The sequence below is a fragment of the Neodiprion virginianus genome, chromosome 7 (assembly GCF_021901495.1).
Source record: "Neodiprion virginianus isolate iyNeoVirg1 chromosome 7, iyNeoVirg1.1, whole genome shotgun sequence".
Taxonomy (NCBI): Eukaryota; Metazoa; Arthropoda; class Insecta; order Hymenoptera; family Diprionidae; genus Neodiprion; species Neodiprion virginianus.
In genome coordinates this window covers 2,098,215-2,118,125 of record NC_060883.1, presented here as the reverse complement: position 1 = coordinate 2,118,125, position 19,911 = coordinate 2,098,215, and the positions used below count along the sequence as shown (strand labels likewise).

The 19,911-nt window shown below is 42.3% G+C and overlaps 2 protein-coding genes and 1 long non-coding RNA gene across 3 annotated transcripts in view; 1 reads left to right on the top strand and 2 right to left on the bottom strand.

Annotated features, from left to right (window-relative positions):
* LOC124308811 (uncharacterized) overlaps positions 1–19,911 on the top strand; it is a 35,019-nt gene that overhangs the window by 8,444 nt on the left and 6,664 nt on the right. The window lies entirely within an intron of this gene.
* Positions 266–2,959, bottom strand: LOC124308804 (pancreatic lipase-related protein 3-like). Its single transcript, XM_046771899.1, has 4 exons — positions 2,829–2,959; positions 2,045–2,350; positions 1,235–1,480; positions 266–952 (listed from the first exon to the last, which is right to left on the bottom strand). The coding sequence occupies exons 1-4, from the start codon at positions 2,866–2,868 to the stop codon at positions 549–551; spliced, it is 996 nt and encodes a 331-aa protein (XP_046627855.1). The 5' UTR covers positions 2,869–2,959; the 3' UTR covers positions 266–548.
* On the bottom strand, positions 4,333–7,524 carry LOC124308803 (pancreatic triacylglycerol lipase-like). The gene is made up of 4 exons (XM_046771898.1): positions 7,371–7,524; positions 6,635–6,940; positions 6,115–6,357; positions 4,333–5,110 (listed from the first exon to the last, which is right to left on the bottom strand). The coding sequence occupies exons 1-4, from the start codon at positions 7,408–7,410 to the stop codon at positions 4,701–4,703; spliced, it is 999 nt and encodes a 332-aa protein (XP_046627854.1). The 5' UTR covers positions 7,411–7,524; the 3' UTR covers positions 4,333–4,700.

Below are 19,911 nucleotides of genomic sequence, written 5' to 3'. Positions count from 1 at the left end.
GAACCGTTCGGCACGCTTAACAAATAATTTGGCCAAGGTTATTTCAATCGATGCTGCTTCATTCGCACATTTATTAGTTAACTGAATATTTATTACATCAAAAGAGGTCGCGTGCATTTTCGAAATCAGCAGATGACAGATCAGGTATCAGCCGGAACGAAGTTTTTGCCAAAAATTACGCAGAGCATTCGTGGGTCGGAATCTCGAGAAAAAAAAACTATCTTAAAATGAAAAACAGTGTCAAAATTCCAAGAATAATAATTCACCAAGTTTGACTGTTTGAAATTGTTTAAGAATAATTTATTATTCTTCCCATTTTGTGTATTAAAAAAAAAACACAGATTATTTCGTTAATTTTCGGAGTGCGGGAAAAATACAATTAAACTTTTTCAACCCTCGATCAGGCAATTTTAAAGCCTGATTAATTTGTAATCCGCCCGATTAATCCCGAAAGCTGCGTACCTACAGATTCGTTTTTACAAAATAACAGTTGGATAGTCAGAGTTGAAAAATAAATAACAGAGAAGTAAATTTTTCCTGAGGGATAATTAACCTCTGTAGAACGGCGACTTCTTATTTGTCCTGAGGAAGTGCTTGCCGGTCGAGTATGTGGCGAGCACACTTCCGCCCATGGTGCTTTTGCTCTTCAAACTGCATAGGCCGAGTCTGTACTTTAAGTAACTGCTGCATTCTCTCGCAACGAATTCATTCTCGTGAAGCGACTCGGCGAAGTACAAATAAGCCCGACTGTGAGCACAAGTGGCAAAAATGTCAGCGCCGCAGCCTCTTTGCTTCAATCCACCGTTTGGCCAATAATCGGCGTCACCCAGCTTTCCGTTGTAACCAAGACGTCCGGCGCTCGTGTGGATCACCTCCACGAACTCGGCGTCCTCCGAAGTCATCCTTGCTTCGGTGTTCGTAAAGTAGAACAGAGGACCGGCCGGGTCTAGAGCTGGAAATCAAGGAAACAAATTTGATTTAGATATTGTGTCCGTTGCGGTGAATGTAATATTGACAGCACTAAATCTCGAATGAAAATTGGTGTCGTAAGGTTTTTTTGCAAAATTTAAATTTGACGAATTCATTAAGCTGTCAAAAACCTGATAACATTTGGCTTTCGATAAAAATTCATACTCGAAGGTTTGTTGAGTGGCTGGTGGCGAATCTGAGATCGGATTTGGAATCACGTCTTTTGGAAAATTTTCGAAACGAATTGTGCATAGTGGTCGTTTACCCATGAGATTCGAGACGTTGGAAGATGCCGATCGGCAGGCTTCACCACCGATATGAGCGCCAAGACTGTATCCAACGACGGTCAGCATACTCGTATCCAAAGATCCCGCTTCCTCGAGGTAGTCGATCATTTCTGCTACGTATATACCAACACTGACGATGTTTCTACGAGCGTAGATGTAGCTCCCGGTGGAATAGGTGCTCCAGTCTACGACGATGACGTTGTAGTCGCCGGTCTCGAGGTAGGCTGAAAGTTTTCAGTCAAATCTTTCAATTAGACATAATTTTTGGAAGCAACCTCGAAACATCGTTAGACTTACGTAAGACTGTGAAAAAAACAAAAACGTAGCTGAGCTGATCAAGTTGAATTAGATTAAAAGAGTCTTCTCTGATGTCGAGAAACAGATTAAAGTTACATATTCTTTCCCAAGAGAAGTCAAATTTAACTTTTAAAAGTTGAAAGGTTACTCTGTACTAATTTTTTTTTTACCATTCACTAATCGTCGTACTTTTCTACAATGATGAAAAAAAAAGGCGAAAAATTGTATCACGGTTTTAGAAAAAAATTTCAGACTCACGATGATCAGGAAAAGAGATTTTATTTTTTTTTAAATTAGATCAATCGTGTTAATCGTTGATTAAAAAACTTGGGACGTTGTATATTTTATTTTTTAGATTCATCGGCGATTATTTTAAACTTAAATCTAAATTTGGTTTCTCCATTCGATTCCGTAGCTCTCTCTCTCTCTCTCTGTCTCTCTCCCTCTTTTTCTTTCTCTTTGGATTTTGATTTTGATAAGGTTTATCTCACCGTCGCGAACCGTTGTGGGCATGTCGCTTTCGTAGGTGTTTTGCCATCCGTGGATAACAACAATTGTTGGATTGCTAGCGTTGAAATTACTCGATGAAAGAGTCTCGCTGTTGTTCACGTGTAATTCTACCGGCGTCGACTGATTGTCATAGGTGTAAAGATAGAACAAGACATCGGCGTCCAGCTCAGTCTCAGTGTGGTTCAAGTCTACCGGTTCTGTTGTTAGGTCCACATCCTCAATCGTTCCGTTTGGATAGTAAACGTAAGTCCAATTGGCTTGTTCCGTGTCAGGAATGACGTTGAACACTGGAGTGCGGTTGAAAAAATTGAAATTGAAACTCTTTCGATACATTGCGGAAAACAATTGGGGACTAATGAGGCTTTTAAAAAAAAAAATCAACTTTTTGTTGTAAGTACTGAGGTTTTATTAAATATGAAAGAAAATCTAGAATATTTTTAGTCTCTGGGTATTTTTTTACTGACAAATGACCCTGCTTGTTTTTTTTTTTTTTTAGGCGAAACAGATATTTAGCAGGGAGGAATTTGAAAAAGAGATTAAAAAGGATAACCTGCTAACTAAAATTATGTAAGAATTTCAAGAGTTTTGAGTAGAATTTCTTTGAATATAATCTTTGTTGGGGAATAAGGTTTATCAATTTTGATAACGTGATGTTTTTAGGCATTACTGTTTTCTTTTTTATTTTTTAAATCTCGAATTTTTGCGAACAGCGTATAGATTAAACACATTTTCTTTTTTTTTTTCCTCGACTTATCTGTTACTCACCAAAAGCAGCCAGGAGAAGGACGGCATTGCCAGCCTTCATTTTTTATCCTAGTTAGCAGAAGATTTTCCTCTTTCACGATGTTGAAATCTTTTTTAGAATCAAGGTCTCGGCAGATTCTGAATCGACTGACAACGATTTCGTCGGGCAATCGAATTTATTGACGCAAATCGGCGAATCGGCTGTGGACACAAGTGCGTTTGAGCAAACATGTCGACGAATATAGATTTTCGTAGAATGGATGAACCGGCAAGTGATGAAACCTTGCGCACGTGGAAAAATATTTCTGGTATATAATATGACTGATTAAAAACAAACTCAATTCGTTTTTAATTCCCTTCAAGCTGTTTCGTACAGCTCAGAGATTTCTGGTTAAATATTTTTTACTTCATTTTAAGATCGTTTTTATTGAATCTACTCAACGTTGTTCAATTATTTATTTTTTATTTTTTTTTTCTCTCGCATTACACAGTTGTTTCAATTACGTCATATTCTCATTTGGGAACCTTTCGACTGTTTTCACAGGTTTTGCGAATGATGTTACTCAGGCTTGAATATTTTTGCTTTCTATTTTTAACCAACCAACATCGAATATCGGCGAATTCATCCGCTGTGCGAAGATCACGGTAACTCGTGAGAAATTCAAACTAACCGAAAATAGCTGTAGGGGTTCGATATTTGTCATACGACTGTAGCAGGATGGCGAGTATCGACATCATTTAATATCACCGTTCTTAAAAAATTTCTGTAAATCTGTGAACAGGAGTTACGTATTTCCATGCGATTTATCCGGGCGAGATGAATAAGTGGAATCAATCAAAAGAAGACGTTTAAAAAAAATTTAAATGAATCTTAAAATTTTTAACAAAAAAGGACCTTGCCTCTCTCTCTCTCTCTCTCTCTCTCTCTCTCGTTGTTTTTTCTAATCTTTCAAAAATTAAATCTATTCACTATTCTTCGTCGAGTTGATCGTTTCGCAGTGAAAATATTGGGGCTAGTTTCGAAATTGAGGATAGATAAAGTGCGTATACTTACGATAATGTTTAAAAATTTACATTCTCATACAAAACTCGTTTGAAAATCACATCGGTCACATAAATGCAAGCATTCGAAGATGCGATAATTTCAGAAGTTTACTTCCAATGCTGAAAACGCTTGTCAGATAATCGCGCCAAGATATTGTAAATCGGTTTGCAACTACTTGACTCGCTGATTAGATTGCCAACTAGATAATCACTTTGACAACTTCTCTGCGGTGAGTTTGAAATCACCGACACGTATTGTTTTCAAATCAAATCGAACGTTGGCCAAAAATTGCGAGGAACAGTGTAAGAGCTAAAAATGTTTATTCACGTAAGCGCCAGTTGTTTTACGTTTGCTTACAAATTTATTGTATTTTTATTTTTAATGTCGGAATTTGAGCCCATTTTTTTTTGTTAAACAAGAATAGGCAAGGAACAAGGAATCGTAAGGATATTCGATGAATCGATGAATCAGAAATCCAGGTTGAAATTTTTTTCTTCCATTTTATTCAACGTGTTTAAATTTCGATCAATCGATTCGGTTTTAGTCGGAAGAACGTCACCTCAAGATAGAGAATATCAGTTTGGAAACTTGATAATTTCACCTAACAAAGTTAAACTTTCATAAAACCGTCTGAAAAAGAAGATTATTTTACAATTTCCCCAATTGAAAATACATAACATCAAATTCCCTCGATATAATTCCGCTTCCTCGATCCCCGATCACGTAATTCTTTCATCCCAGACTTTAAACCGGTCAATTGGTCGTCAAGAGTGGTGTAAAAATCAGTTCACCAAACATGGCAACGAATATCTATCCGATCGAAACTTAAACAATAGTCAAAATGATCGTCAACCTCTGGCAAACGGGGCTGCAGAATTTGTCGTTAGGTAAAAGGTGCCGTTTACTGTTTTGTCCAGGGTAGATCCGCCCATTATTGAAGAGCTTGCGGAGTGGCAAGCTTCGGCCTCGTATTCGGAGTAGCTTTCGCAGGCGTAGGAAGTGTAGGTGTTGTTACTCTGGATGATCGACTCGGCGAAGTACAAGTAAGAACGCGAGTGGGCGCACATTGCGAAAATATCAAGGCCGCATCCTCGCTGAAACCAACCGCCGTTCGGCCAATAATCCACGTCGCCAAGTTCTCCGTTGTAACCAAGACGCCCGGCGCTCGTGTGAATCACCTCGACGAATTCGGCGTCCGTTGGTTTCAAACGTGCGAACGTGTCCACCATGTAAAAAAGCGGACCGGCAGGATCCATGCCTGAAAATTGGGAGATATTTTTTTTCAGGGAGTCAACTGCACGGATTTTTACTGTAAAAATATAGCGTTGGTAAAATTGACGAAAGGAGCTATTTGTTAGATTGACGTAAAAAAATATTCAACGGATATCCACGCCAGAGTTTTTTTTTTTCACAGCGTTTCGCGAGTCGAACGTTCTTTTAACGCTGATTTTCGAAATCGGCTAACCCATTAAAACAAATTATTGTAAGTATTCATGTTTATTTTACACCACATCTGTTACAATCGAATGTCGTCAATTGTTTTTTTTTTTCGTTTCCTTCTTTTTTCTCAATCAAAATTATATTTAAAACTGTAGGGAAAATCGTTTCGAATCGTTTGTTTAATCTAGAATCTTGACGCTGAGGTGAATTGATTTCATCCTTGATTGACACGATTTTGGCAAAACACGATTGCCATAACTTACAAATTGGTATTTTATGTTATTTTCTTATGTCGTGGCGAATCGTGGTTGAAGTAATTCCAAAACTTCCGAATCTTTAAAATCAATGACGACTTTCGAATTGTTTGAAACGTGCAATTCCCCCTCCCCCCCCTTTTTTTTGCTGCATCTTTTTTTTTACATTCAAAGTGATTGAAATAGCGTTAAAAAAAAAATGTTCGCCCGTCCGTTTGTACGAATTACAAAAGTCAAATCACCTTCACCTTTCAGATCGATATCATCAAGTTGATATTGATATTTGTGAAAAATCAGACATGAATATTTAATATCATATTAAAAATAGTATTCCGTCACCGTCTAACAGTAGCCATCGAAAAACTGACCTGATCGAAATCAGCACAAGTATTTTTAAACTCGTTCAATCTTTATCATTCGACGAATTGTGGTCGACTTTCAATAATCGTTCTCGAAATCGTTTCTTCGTCTCGTTTCTTTTCTCTCTCTATCTCTCTCTCTCTCTTATCTCTTCACAAATTTTCGTATGGTTCGTACGAAACGTATCGTCAATATTAACAATAATTACCAACAACTGCGCCCACGGTGTTGCTCGCCGATCTTCCCGCCACGCCGGATATGTGAGCTCCGAGAGAATGTCCAGCGATTATCATGTCTTCCACGCTGGATCCCATCGCCTCCAGGAAGTCGATCATCAGCCCTATGTATTCCCCAATCGTCACGATCTTTGTGCGGGCGGTAACGTAGTCCGAAAGCGCTTGAGCGCTCCAATCCACAACGATAACGTTGTAATCGCCAACAGCGAGGTATGCTAACGATCATAGTTAATTTATCCTTCTTGTCAAATTTTCTTCAAAGCTTCGTCGATATTCAATCGTATCTACATTACGACGATTATTCGTAAAGCGTCAATAATTTGCAAATATTACAAAATTAAATAGAAATGATATTGAATTCTTGAAAAAAAAATAAATAAAAAAATACCGACCTCTAAGATTATTTCAACCTTCTGTTCCTCTCAATATTTTTTTCTTTTTCTTTTTCTTTGTTTCGGCTCTCTCTCTCTCTCTCTCTCTCTGCGTACTCACCATCACGGATCGACGTGCAGACTTGGTCTGCCTTTGAATTTTGCCACCCGTGGACCACGAAGCGTGTCGGATTGCTGGCGTTGAAATTGCTTTTGGAAAGGGTTGAGGTGTCGAGAAGGTACAACTCCTCCTCTGTCTCCGGGTTCGAATTCGTGTAGAGGTTGAATGTAACCTCTTCCTTCAGCTCGCTCAGGGTGCTAGCCGAATCCTCCGGTGATTGGCTCAAGTCGATTATTTCCACAGTGCCGTTTGGGTATACAACGTAATTCCAGCTGCTTTGCTCGGTGTATCGGATCGTGTTGAACGCTGAATTGATAGCAAAATAATCACGAACCGATAAGATTTCAGACGAAAATATCGTTCCAAAGATTGGTAAAAATTGGCGAAAACTACCGAGTAATGACCAAAGTTCCGTTAAGAATTTATCGAGATTTTTCAAAGTCTAATTAGATCGTTTAAAACCTCATAAAAGCCTCTTCGCATCTTAAATAAATCCTACAGTGAAATTTTTGTAAAAGTTACGTGTGAAATCATTTCAAGTTCGTCAAGTAAAACGCAATCATTGACGTCCCGGAAGTGATTGACAGGATTTCAGTTATTAATTTCCTCGAATTGCGAGGGTTTAATTCTTTTGATAACTAGAAAGAAGACTCAGATTCTGGTTTAAATTATTTTGTATCGATCACTACGTATTTTATTTCACAATTTTTAACGATCATTTCCATTATACGATTACCGAAAATAGCCAGGAGCAGAAACGCGTCGCTCGTCTTCATTGCGCCGATCCGTTTTTCAAAGCAAGAGTGACAAAAATTCCTTTTCCATTTAACGGAGAAACAGAATCAAAACTCTTCGCCACGCCGCGTTGGCCGAATGAAAGTGTCGATCCCGTCGGTTGGATCGATTTTATACGGATCACGTGAATCGCGAATTTTTGCCAATTAATTTTTTTGCAGCAGATACGTCAAAACACGAGTTTAGTGAATTTGATTAGATATTAATTACACAATAACCGCAGCAAATGAAATCTACGATTTCGATAAGCATATAAGACTAATTTTCTGTACCGTCAGACTCATTCCAAGTGACTTTTGAAGTATCTTCCTCCCTATTTTGCCATGTATCAATTGTGATCGATTTATAATTTATATCTTTGTCAAACCGAACAATTATCCGCGTGATTATAAATATCGCTAATCTGAATCCATTATACTTGTACTCTGTGAAAGTTTTGGTGAAATTTTTTTTCATCGTTTCGTGTTTTGTTTAATTATTTCTTGTTCTCCGATGAGATAAAATTAGAGATAAAAGAAACAGTACTAATGAAAGGCGTGACTCCAGATGCCTTTGAATGATTTCGTGATTTTTTCTTTTTGGCACTTTTTGTCCTTTTTCTATTATATATGTATATATCTGATATCTGATAATATGTCGAGGCAAAGTGAAAATGAGTTTTGAAAGCATTCTTTCTTACCTGACGGGGGGGGGGGATTATCGTAATTTAAAACAAGAACGGTATAATTGTAAGTAGGTAATATATTTGGAAAAGCGATATCGAGTGTTGAAAAATCGTTTGAATATCCTTCCATGCGGGGATTTCCCCGGTTTTACGTGTTTCACTGCAGGTGGAAAAATTCCTCCGTCATCGTCATCGTCATCGGATCGAAGCGCCTGCGTGAGAGTCGGGATAGTTGCTGCGGATAGGGAAAGAGATGGGGAAAGAGGTAAATAGGCAGAGAAAGAGAGAGCCTCGAAAATGTCGAGGGGGTGGTTCGGGGCGTTTTGCCGGGGTGTTAAGGGGGCGAAGAGGCCGGGGGTGCCGGCAGCCGAGGGAACACCAACCTCCATCGATTTGCCCGTCAGCCGCCATCTTGCCACCCCCCCATAGCCCGCTTCGGCTTTGCTGATACTACTACTACTACTACTAATACTACTTTCGCCACCGCCACGATCACCACTATTTCAACGTGCGTACCTACGTATACCCCATAGGTATACCAATGCCGCCGTCTCTGCTACCCTCGTCTAACAGCCCCCCCCCCCCCCCCCCCCCACACACACACCTTCGCTCAACCGGTAGACATTTTGAAAAACGATTCACCCCGTGACAACGCCGTCACCGGTTTTTTAACATTATTATTATTTTTTTTTCCTCACTCTTAGACGTCTCTCCGTTTGTCGCTTGCTTCGATTTACGAAAAAAAATCATCATTTTTCCGTCTTAATCTCGTGTACTGTTAGATATTTCATTCCGCTGTGCATGTATTTCTATCGTATCTACTTTTTTCATAAGTTTGAGAAATAACAATCAGCGGTTTTGTTACGAATGTTACGATTTTTTTTTCTTCTCTTTCTTATTTATCTGAGGAAATTTCAACTTTATTCTATATTGTACGTATGTTTGGTGAAGATGTTGAGGTTTGGATCGCGTAATGTCAGATTCGTTCGCAAACGGGCGCACTTTTATCTTGAGGTGTTAAAAAATAGTCTTTTCCGTACTCCGCGCATACGCATTCACAGACTCTCACCGTACCGTGAGAAAAACGGTTACTTTGTGTGGAGATACGTTGAAAACTCGATATTATAGCTAGGAAAAATAAGTGAAAAAGGACAATTGTAACCCTGAGATCTTTTAGACCGTTTGAAATACCGTTTCGAAATTTATTCTCTCATTCATACAATTCTCCTATTTCTGTAATTCCTCCTCCCTACTTTCCCGCATATAGAAATCGTATGTGAAAAAAAAAAAAAAAACGCCATCGAAATCAATTCTATGATCCTACAGCCTGAGAGAAGGAAGAAAAAAAAAAAAGAAAAACACGAAAGAAAATGAAAAGCCAAAACATTCCGGTTTCCATCTTCACCTGTTCCTCTTTTCCACCGCGAAAGAATCGCGATAATACTTATCGCGAATTTTCCAACTACCTGTGCGTTCGCGATTCCGTGTAAAACGGGTCCCATTAAGAGAGAGGGAAGTGGGAAGGGGCGAAAGGGCGAAGGGGGAGGAGATCTACGCTTCCTGTGCCCTGTCCCTGTATTGCCTGGATGATGACCACCGATGCTACGTATCTCGCAGTTTATCAAAAGCGAAAAAGCCGTCTGTTTATACGACGATCCTCTGCGGCGTCACAGGATGATCACATACCTACATGTATGTACCTACCGAACGTCCCTCAACCCGGAGTACAACAAACTGCTGTCAACCCTATCTTGGTGGTCCTGAAATTATGTTACACCAGTAAACCTCCCCTCCCCCCCCCCTCCCCCCTTCCAGAAATTACACCCGTTCACGCAAGTGAAAAAATAAAAAAATCTGAAAAATATTAAGTCTAAATTTCATTTTGATTTTCTCATCAGCTTCTTTTTTTTCAAAAATACTTTCGAATGTAATTTCTTTGGCATTCATCTGCCTTTCGATAAATTTTTATTTAGAATTTTCCTAGCGCAACGATTTTATTACTTGTCAGATTCACTGAAAATTATACAGCAAATAATTCTTTTTTTAAGACGCGTTCTAAATCGTGAAATTTCTTCTTTTTTTTTGGTTTCTCTCTAGATATCCTTGTTTTATTTCTCTTCCTTCTCCTTCTTCTTCTTTTGTTTTAATTTTTTTTTTTTTTTTTTTTAAATAAAATTGAAACATCCTCAAATCGAATACATATATAAACACAATTTTTATTTCAAAGCAAAACTTGCATAATTTGCGTTATCATACGCACGCTGTTATTACGCACAAATGTGTAGGCATACGATGTCCAGTTACGTACCAACGCGGTTTGGGATGCCGGACGAGAATCGTCCCGCGTTCGTGTCCCTGACACTCAGAAGGACCATCAGTTATAGAGATTGCCGTACAGGCTCTCCCGATATAGACATGGGGCGGAGGGAGCTAAGCGGGACTCAAAGTGTGCGGAGGGGTGGAGAAAGGGTGAATTTTTACCACCACGGTGTTTAAAACTTTTTTTAAATCATTTTTATTGTATTCTTCGGTCAATTTTCTAGGCGCTTAATAAGTTCTCCTTCTACATCATGATGATCTTCTAAAGACTTTGTCTCATTTTAATTTCACTCTCTTTGTGGTTTATAAAAATACTTTCTCGTCAATATGCCCAATTTCGATAGAGTTTCACGTGTCAATTTTTTTTTTTTTTTTAGACGTATACATGGAATATAATACGAGAAACTTAATGATGGGAGTGAAAAATAGAACTTGACATTTGAATCGGATGGTTCAAAACAGAAGTCAAGTTATTTTTAAGTTTTCCTCTTTTTACGAAGAATTGTAATTTTGGGAGAGGGCGGAAGAAACTGTTGAATGATCGTAGAATCGAAAAAAAATCAAAAATTTATCACAATACGTGATCACATTAAATGATTAGTATTTTGCTTCCCGTTCCTCTTTACGATAACTGGAGTACCTGCATTTCTATCCAAATTGAAAACAAAAGCAAAAATAAACTTGACGCGCGAAAATGTCTTGTTCGAATTTATTATTCTTAGCGTTTCAGTCGAAGAATATTTTTCGGTTTTCTCCATTCGCTCGATAATTTCTCATCAATTTTCCACTACCACCTAAAGTATTGTCAAATTTTGCTTACCCACTTTTCATTCTCTTTATCTTACACGAGGATATTTTCCTACGCGTAGGACGGATAATAATGCGGTACATAAACGGGTTGCGGAAAGGAGCGGGCGGCGGCGGCGGCGGTGGCGGGAGGGAGGGGTGGGTGGTGGTGAGAAACCCATGCAGTGGATACACCTCGACGTTGGCATATTCTCTCTATTCTGGAGGACATTCAGCCCCGGTAATGTGCCGCAGCACCGAGTCGTTTGGAAGGTCCGAATTGCTGGTCGAGACCCACCTGCCTTCACGAGTTTTGGCTTTTGGCGTTAAGAGAGAGAGAGAGAGAGAGAGAGGGGGGACGAAATAGAGAGCGTTAGGAAGGGATGAGAAAAGGAGGTGGACGGGGGGAGTTTGAGCCCCTGAAAACCCCTCGAATCCTCCATGTCGTCCTACGACCCGAACCACCGCCGGACAAACCTCTATAAATTCCCTCAGGATTTTTCTTTCCTCCACTTGCCTTAATTAAAGCCGTCCCTTAGCGCTTCCCGGCCTTCCACCCTCTCTCTAGATCCTCTACCGCTCGTATATTCGCTCTCTCTCTCTCTCTCTGCTTTGTCTCTCTCCCAAAATTCACGCGCTTACGTGTGTTTCCAGGGTGTGGGTGTTTGTTCGCTGTGCATCCCCCCCACCCCCCAACCCCCAACCCCTCCTCCTCTCGGTTCGAAACTCTATTACACAGGTATAGACAGAAACCACCAACTCCAACTCGAATCCAAACTCCGAACATACAGCAGGCTACCAATTTTCATTCCAAAAAGTAGCGCCGGTCTAATCGGATTTTTTTTTTTTTTTTTTATTTCACCAAAAGTGGTCAAATCAAGATTTGTTTTTTCAATTCAAAGAAATTTCATCTGGGGTTATATAAATGTGAGAAGTATCTGGGCGTAACGATAATTTCTATACTCAACTATATTATCAACAAAATATTTCGTTCGCCGTGTTTTGTATTTTAAAAAATTTCTACTTATTTATTTATTTATTTTTTTCTGACGAAAACCAACGGAATTCCAAATCCGATTCACTCTATAACCGATTTCTTCACTGACGATCTGGCAATGAAAAGTATTGACAATTCTGTTCGATATAAACGACACATGCTTGCAATATACAAAATTTGATAAAAATGTATAAAATATCACGTGGCCATCGGTTTGTAACGGGTGATTGAAATTTTTGTTCACAGTTATTAAACTTTGTTTTTATTTCGCGGGGTAGATATCATTCTTATTCTTCAACTTCCGTGCAGCTCTGAGCTTTCGCCATTGTACTTCGCCTCTGTCTTTACATTAGTCGCAATAGAGCTTTGTGGTATTTTGCGAGGGTGTGGCTTACGATCGTATCCTGTTTTGCCCTGCGCCGCATCTACGCCCCCCTCCCTCATCCCGGCCGTTCACTCTTCTATCTCTCTTCCGCATCCGCGTGATGCGGGTGGAGCAGCAATGTGGGAAACTATAATAATCCGGATGCCGAGGCAACGGAAGAACTCAACGGCAGGAAATTCCGCATAAGAAAATGAATAAAGAGATAAACGATTATACAAGCTCTGTTTTTCTTCTCATAAGCCTCGAATGTCGTTCGATTTTGTTGTCTTGTTTTTCGCGAAAGGGCAGAAGGAAAGATTGACATCGATAAAAGAGAAAACGAGAGACAAGATTTTTTTGTCCGTTGATTGAATAATTAGTGGGTAGTATGACTGACGATACGCGGTTTGAGTTGATTGCAAGCTCGACGGGACTTGGGAGACACGGAGAGGATGGATGGTCAAACAGAGAGGGGGAGAAGTGAGAAGGAGGGAGAGAAACAGGGGAGATAATTAATAGACGGCGTCAGTCGAGTCTAAACAGATGGATAGATCGAGACTAATTAGAAAAACGAAGAAGCGAGGCTGATGAAGAGCCGAAGTAGAGAAAGAGGGAGAGTAAAAAATGACAGTAGCACTCAGGAGTGTAAACATAATTAGAAAGGCGTCGTGGTGGAATCGAGAGAGAGAGAGAGAAAGAGGGAGAGAGAGAGACCTCAGAGTCGGGAATATAAAGGGTTGCGATACGAAGAAAAAGGGGGCTCGTTGTTTGAGGACACACGATCCGCCTTATCCACAAACCCTGCACATGCATGGAGAAACAACAAACGCGAGCGAGCCCGCGAAAAGGAAGAGGAACGAAGATGAAAAAGGGAGGTATCGGGTAAAGAGACGAGGAGGAGAAAGAGGATGAGAAGGTTGGGACACTCAGTGGTCAACGCTAATGGTCTCTGTAAAAACTGTTTGCCCTTCCTCGGGTCGCGCCCAAGTTGGTTGACCTCGTCGACTCGGTTATTCATATCACTAGCCATTCGTGTCACCTTCCCAGATGATCCGGCCTCGTGAATACTCCCGAAAACTGCAACCGAAGGAGCATCAAGACGTACATTTCAAGGCCTGCAGCGTGTCATCACTGGCAGTGATCGTCGCTAATTAAAGACCAACGAGCAGCAGACTATTCGGCACTCCACTTGTGGCACGACACGGTAATACAGTGTCCACGGTATCGATAACGGACGGCCGATACCGTTCGATACGGGATCTGGACACGGTGATCAGCTGTTGCATTCACGCCACACCCGTGGAGCTCCGTTCTGTTCAAGCACTAAACTGACGCAATGATGCTCACGTGGTGCCTAAACGGTCTCACGTGATTACCACCCTGCCACACTGTGACAGCAGAGTTTTCTTATTGCTCAATCCAAAAGGAAATTGGCTGGATATTCAGTATGTCATAGTACATGTCCTACCGATGAAAAGTTCTCATGGACACAAGTACCAAAAATTAATAGTTTCTGAGATACGGACTTCGGAAGGAGGGAGTCCAGTTTTTTTTATATCTATGGATTACGTGATTTTCATGAATTACGAAGCTTCAAGGGGACTTGAAATCGAACAAATCGCTCAAAATACTTCACGGTCGATTCTCAAGAATAGGCAGGAAGCTGTGAGTGATTCCATCGATGCATCGATTCCATCCATTAACTCGCTGGTTTACCGGAAGGATATGCGACGTCGGAGTTCGCGTGTAAAACGAAACCCTCCGACTCTTGCAATAATCGACTTGTCCTGTTTTTCATAACAGATTTTAAAAATTAAGTTTAGTCAGTGAACCTGACGAACACGGCAGTGTGAAGAAATGAATACCTGAAGATTCTATTCGTCGGAAAGGTTTGGCGCATATATGAATAATGAATGAATCGGAATCCCCAAGCCGACGCGAAAGGTCGGAAGGTTAACGAGGGCGAGGAAAAAGAATCCGGTAATCCGGTTTCACGATTGAAAATCGATTCGGCGATGATGTATATACGATATATATATATATATATATATACAAATGCACAACAGCAAAAGACGAGCTCTGGAGGTGATCAGAAGTGGGAGGAAAGTGAGTGCAGTTTTGTGTACCTACCTTCGTGGGTGTTTGAAAAAAAAAAAAAAAAGACAGAAGCAAAAAAAAAAGAGCAGTGAACGCGGACGGGATCATAGGGGAAAAACTGGGAAAATCTAGAGCCTGTGGAAGGAGGCGGGAGGTAAAAGGCGGGGTGACATACCTACACCCCGGAAGCTTAAACGCGGAGCAGGCTACTACGCTATGCCATGTGCCGGTTGGAAATATGAATGAAACGAGGAGCTACTGTTTGTCCCTCTTTTCGTTCTTGGCAAACCCCCCGGCCGTCAGTTCGCGTGCGCCGTGACAAAAAACGTACTATCCCAACGACCACGTGGAGTGGTAAGAGACCACCTCTTTCTCGCTTTTTCAACCCGCTCGATCACTCGTTCTCTCTCACTCGTTCTCTCTTTCTCTCTCTGTCTCTCTCGCTCTCTGCTCAGCATATAACGAACCGCGTGTACCAACACGTGCAGTTTGTATTCCGACAATCCGCAACATTCCTGTCGTAATTCACACCACTTATTTGGCGCAATTGCAAATGACTAGTTTTCGTATACTAAGGTAGGAATTATCGGGGCTTCGGAAGTGGAAACACCTTGAACGGAGTTCTTTTTTTATTGTTGTGCTCTTGTTTGTTCAGAGGTAAGTGACGTTCGTAATCAATCTACGTTGGACAAGTATTGGGCAAAGTGGTGATAAGCAGTTCTGTGACAATCGTTAATAAGCTGGCAAACCCATTGACCAAGTTAGAATCTCACGAAAACCGAGTCACTCCGTTATGAAGACTGTGAGATAGTGTTCTTGTCCTTAATACCGTATGTCATATCACGCTCAACTATCACGATCATGGCCGATGATCGATGGATCCTAACCGAGTTCGGAAGGCCTGCGGAGCCTTGATCCGTATTGCTATAAAACTGTTTTGGTCATCGGTCACGATCAGTTTCTCTTCGGGACAAGCGAATCACCTGCCATAGAAGCGTGCTTTTTGTTCCCACGAATATTCAGGGGACAACAACAATGACTGTTTTCCATTTTCGATACTCCGGGTGTCGTGCACCTCGGTTGCGTAGGCGGCTAGGAACGGTGAGCTAGGATTGGGCAGCAGCCTGGGCGATCCATACGAAAACGAAGCGAAACGACGGAGGGCGGTTAACGAGGGGGTCGCTGGTAGGGGTTGGTTAGTAGTGTGCACGGATATTCACGCCAGGTCTCGGTGTGAGGGTAGAGTGGATGCCTTGGTTAGCTGGTGTGGGTGGTTACTATTAGAAGGGGTGGTCTTAGGCGGTCGGTTGGAGGACCGAGAGGGTTGAAAAGGGTGACGCTGGGGGATGGCGGTGAACTAAGCGAGGATAAAGGAGGGACGCGGGCAGGCAGGGAAGCGGGAAGAGGGACAGACGCGGAGAAGTGCCGAGGACGATCAATAAGGAACCACCGAACACCAGCCGCGCTCTGCCCTGGTGGGGGTCTTACCAGAACCTCAAGCCGGCGGGGCCTCCGCTGCTTAGAGACCGCGACCCTCGTGGAGGGGCGCGATCCCGGCTGTCGAAAGAAAGAACCGAGAAAATTTCCTGCGACGTAAATGGGGCGCAGAGGTGGCGGGGGTCCCGAGTCCCGAGGGTGAAGGCAGCCTCTGGCTATCCCTGCTACGGACTTTTCCCCGGTATACTCCCCTGCACGTTGGGAAACAGGGACCCGGGGTAACTCGGCGTCCGCTTTTTAACTCATCCTCCTCTCACTCAGCCTTCCCGCAGCAACACCCGTCGCTCGATTTAACGCTCCCGCTATCTAATCTTTAATCCCTCACTCTTCTCTCTCGTTTCGATCGTTTTTCCTTATTTAGTTAGTTTATTCGGGTATCTGTACCGCATACAGGATAACACTGACGAGGAAGAATAGATTATAATTATTTTCACTATTGAAACGATTCTCTTGCCATTCGATTTCATGATCCTGGTAGTCTGATCAATCGCTGTTTAGATCTGTTTGGACTAGTCGTTACAATCGCAGAATCATTTCAATTTTTCACTACGCGGTACAAAGAGAAAAATATATTTATTCAAGGTACGATAGTATCGATCATTTTTGACAACTTATCTTGACCTTAAATCAAAGCTGAGGACAACTTTACAATGTTTTTTCTTCGGTTTATCGAAGCATCGGAGAGAAATATTTGTCGTATAATAATGACAACGATTTTATCACAGTCCAAATTCATGGTTCAAAACTGCGTATCCTGAACTAGCAATTCAATCGTGCGCAGTTCGCAATTAGATCCATTGTCTCTTCACTCCGCAAGTCGAATCATTCCATTCCTCCACAATCCTATGCTAAGCCAAAAACATGGCGTAATCACGGTTGTCTATGGGTCCTCAGCCTTGGATTCATGACTTGACCTCACCCAAGCCCCGATAGTCGTAACCATTTTTCATCAATTACCTTGATCCGCAATCAAGATTCAGGACAACGTGCATGATATTTTATTTCATCGTACTGTCTCACGACAGAAAAGTTTTATCGTTACAAAAACAGTGTCTTTTTTTTCTTCAAAGATCAAACTCGTGGCTCAAGACAACGAACCATGTTGAAATCCTTTGCCTGCTCGTTCCATACTCGTGAAATCGCTAATTCATTTCTGATTAGTAGAAATCCAAGCGTTCGGCAACAACGATTCGAACAAAGAGAAGGATGTAAGTCAGCGTCGAGCCTCAAGCCCGGTATCCTCTTCTTCGTCCGTCCATCGACTCGACTCCCGCGTCCTTTTACAATCCAACGTGATCGAACCAGGGTTCGAGATAACGGTCTTCTTTTCGAACCTCTCCGCGAGGGTCCCTCGGTAGCTGTTGTCAGACATATTGGTACTGGTTCTTGAGGCGTTGGGCGAGGTAGGTAGGTAGGTAGCTTTCCTGGGGGTGATGAGGGGGTGTGAGTGGCGGTTGGCTCTATTGATCTGTAAGACTACCACCGTACATACTGACTGCCTGCCTGCCTACCCACCTAACTCCTAACTCTCTCCGCCGCTCCCTCTCGCTTCTATTCTCTTCTCTCTCCCTTCGTCCCTCCGCCGCCACCCTTAGCGCCGGCTTAGTAAGGACTGCCCCACCCCTAAGACCCTGGTCCGCGACCACCGATAGTCGACCATCCTGCATTTTCATCCATTCCCGATTCTCTCAACGCCTTTTCACTTTTTTCCGATACTTTTCCTACGCTGTACGGTACGTTTTTATCGCGCTACCGCTAACGCGAAATCGACTTGGCACCGTTACTCGCTTCCTGCCTGTTGCGCACCGAAGAATCAAGGACGGCATTTTTTTCCCGCAATATTTGCAGAAAGCCGGGTAGCCCGATCTTCAACGGGATGAAAAACGAAAATAGCTCCGTGTACATTTGTTCGATCAAATCTCTCACTGTATGTCCTTCACAGCTCGAAAAGATCGAGACTATCGCTATCCGATCGTTGCCTTATCACTGTCGATGGTAATTACAATTTAATCACGGGAAGTGATTCGTCATACATTGATACGGGACGATTGCAACGATCAGGCTACATCCCGCGGATTCAATTGGCGCTCACGTTTCTACAAGTGTATCGATAATATGGTCAATTGTTTCGAAATGGATATTAAAAGTAATCCCGTCATTGGTATATTCCGCTTATCTTGTATTGACCTATTATTTGCAGATTAGAAAATGCGAGAAAAGTCATAGCAGCTCGTTTTTCACGTGAAATTACATAATTTCAGTGTTTATGAAATCGATGATAGGTATAACATTAAGCGTAATAATTTTCAATATATAATCTCAGGAGGAAATTCCCTCAGTGAGATAAACGATACTGTTCATTCGTTTTCGAGAAAAATGTCGAGAAACAGTATATTAGATTTATTATTAATTTTTTATTTTTTTTTTAACCTGAAGAAACTACAAGAAAATTTGGTTCTCCAAACATCGCTTAGCTTTCGTGAAAAACACCAACTGAGGAAATACAAGAGAATAAGGGAAAGCGTAAAAGCATTCTTCCATCTGTCAGCCACCCCAACACCTCGATTTTGATTTTCGTCCTGTGCAGAACAGTTCGAATTTATGGCGCAGGATATGGACACCCAGAAGAGTAAGCGAGAGGGTGAAACCCGTAGAGAAAGATAGGAACCTCGGTGTTCATCCCTCTCTCTCTCTCCGGGTCTTCGGCTCCTTCCATCCCCACGTGCCCGTATACGGCGAGGTCGTCATGATAGGGGGAAATTTTTCTTAGCTACCCCTTGCGTCGGTCGGTCCCAGCTTGCGGCACCCGCCCACCATTTCCCGGGCTTCCAACACCCATGCAAAACACACCCTTACAAAGGTATTCGGTCCGGCTTACCGTCAAAACGCAAACTCAAACACCCCCTACCCCCTCCCTCCCACACACACGCACACACACACACACACACACACGTACATCGCGTGGCGGAGAAAACAGAGGGATGAGAATGCGGGACGTGAGATTAAATTCTAACGCCACCCTCGCTGCCGCCGCCCAGGCATTTTTCTTACCTCGCCCTACGTCGAGGGCGAAGAAGAGAAGGAGGGGGTGAAATGGGAACAAGAGAGAAAAGCGGCTCACGTGTGTCGGAATACACGTACGTACATACGTGGCCAAATTAATACTCGAGCGTAAACTATCTCCCTCCTTCTTTCGCTTCTATGCCTCGGCTTCTCCTTCCTCCTTCTTCTCCTACAGCACACCCTTTGCTGGTACATAAGGTATACACACACACACACACACACACACATTCATATACATATATCGTATAACAAACACGTACGGGAAACTGGAGAGACGATTAAGGATGTGTGGAGAGGCGGCGAGGAGAGAGAGCGAATTGTGCTCGGAACCACACCGACCATACCTCCCCCCCCCCCCCCCCCCTCTCCTCAACCCCCTTGGAGATACGTACAGGGGGTGGATTTCTAGCCGCCATTATTTAGCGTGCTTAGGAGGAAACTCCGGCGGCCAATTTCCCCCGTTCTTCTTGTCCGCCTCTTCCAACCCTTCCGTACACCCTGAAAGCCACCCCCTACCGCCCACCACCCACCACCCCCTCGGCTTACCGCCCGCTCTGCCTCGATCCAGCCCTCGCCTCGACGATCATGCAGCAAGGAAATTCGCTGTAAGGAAGGAACGAGAACGATCCGCGACGTCGCCTCGCATACACGCTGCTTCCATTCCACGATCAATAGCTCGTGTTATTTGCCCCCCT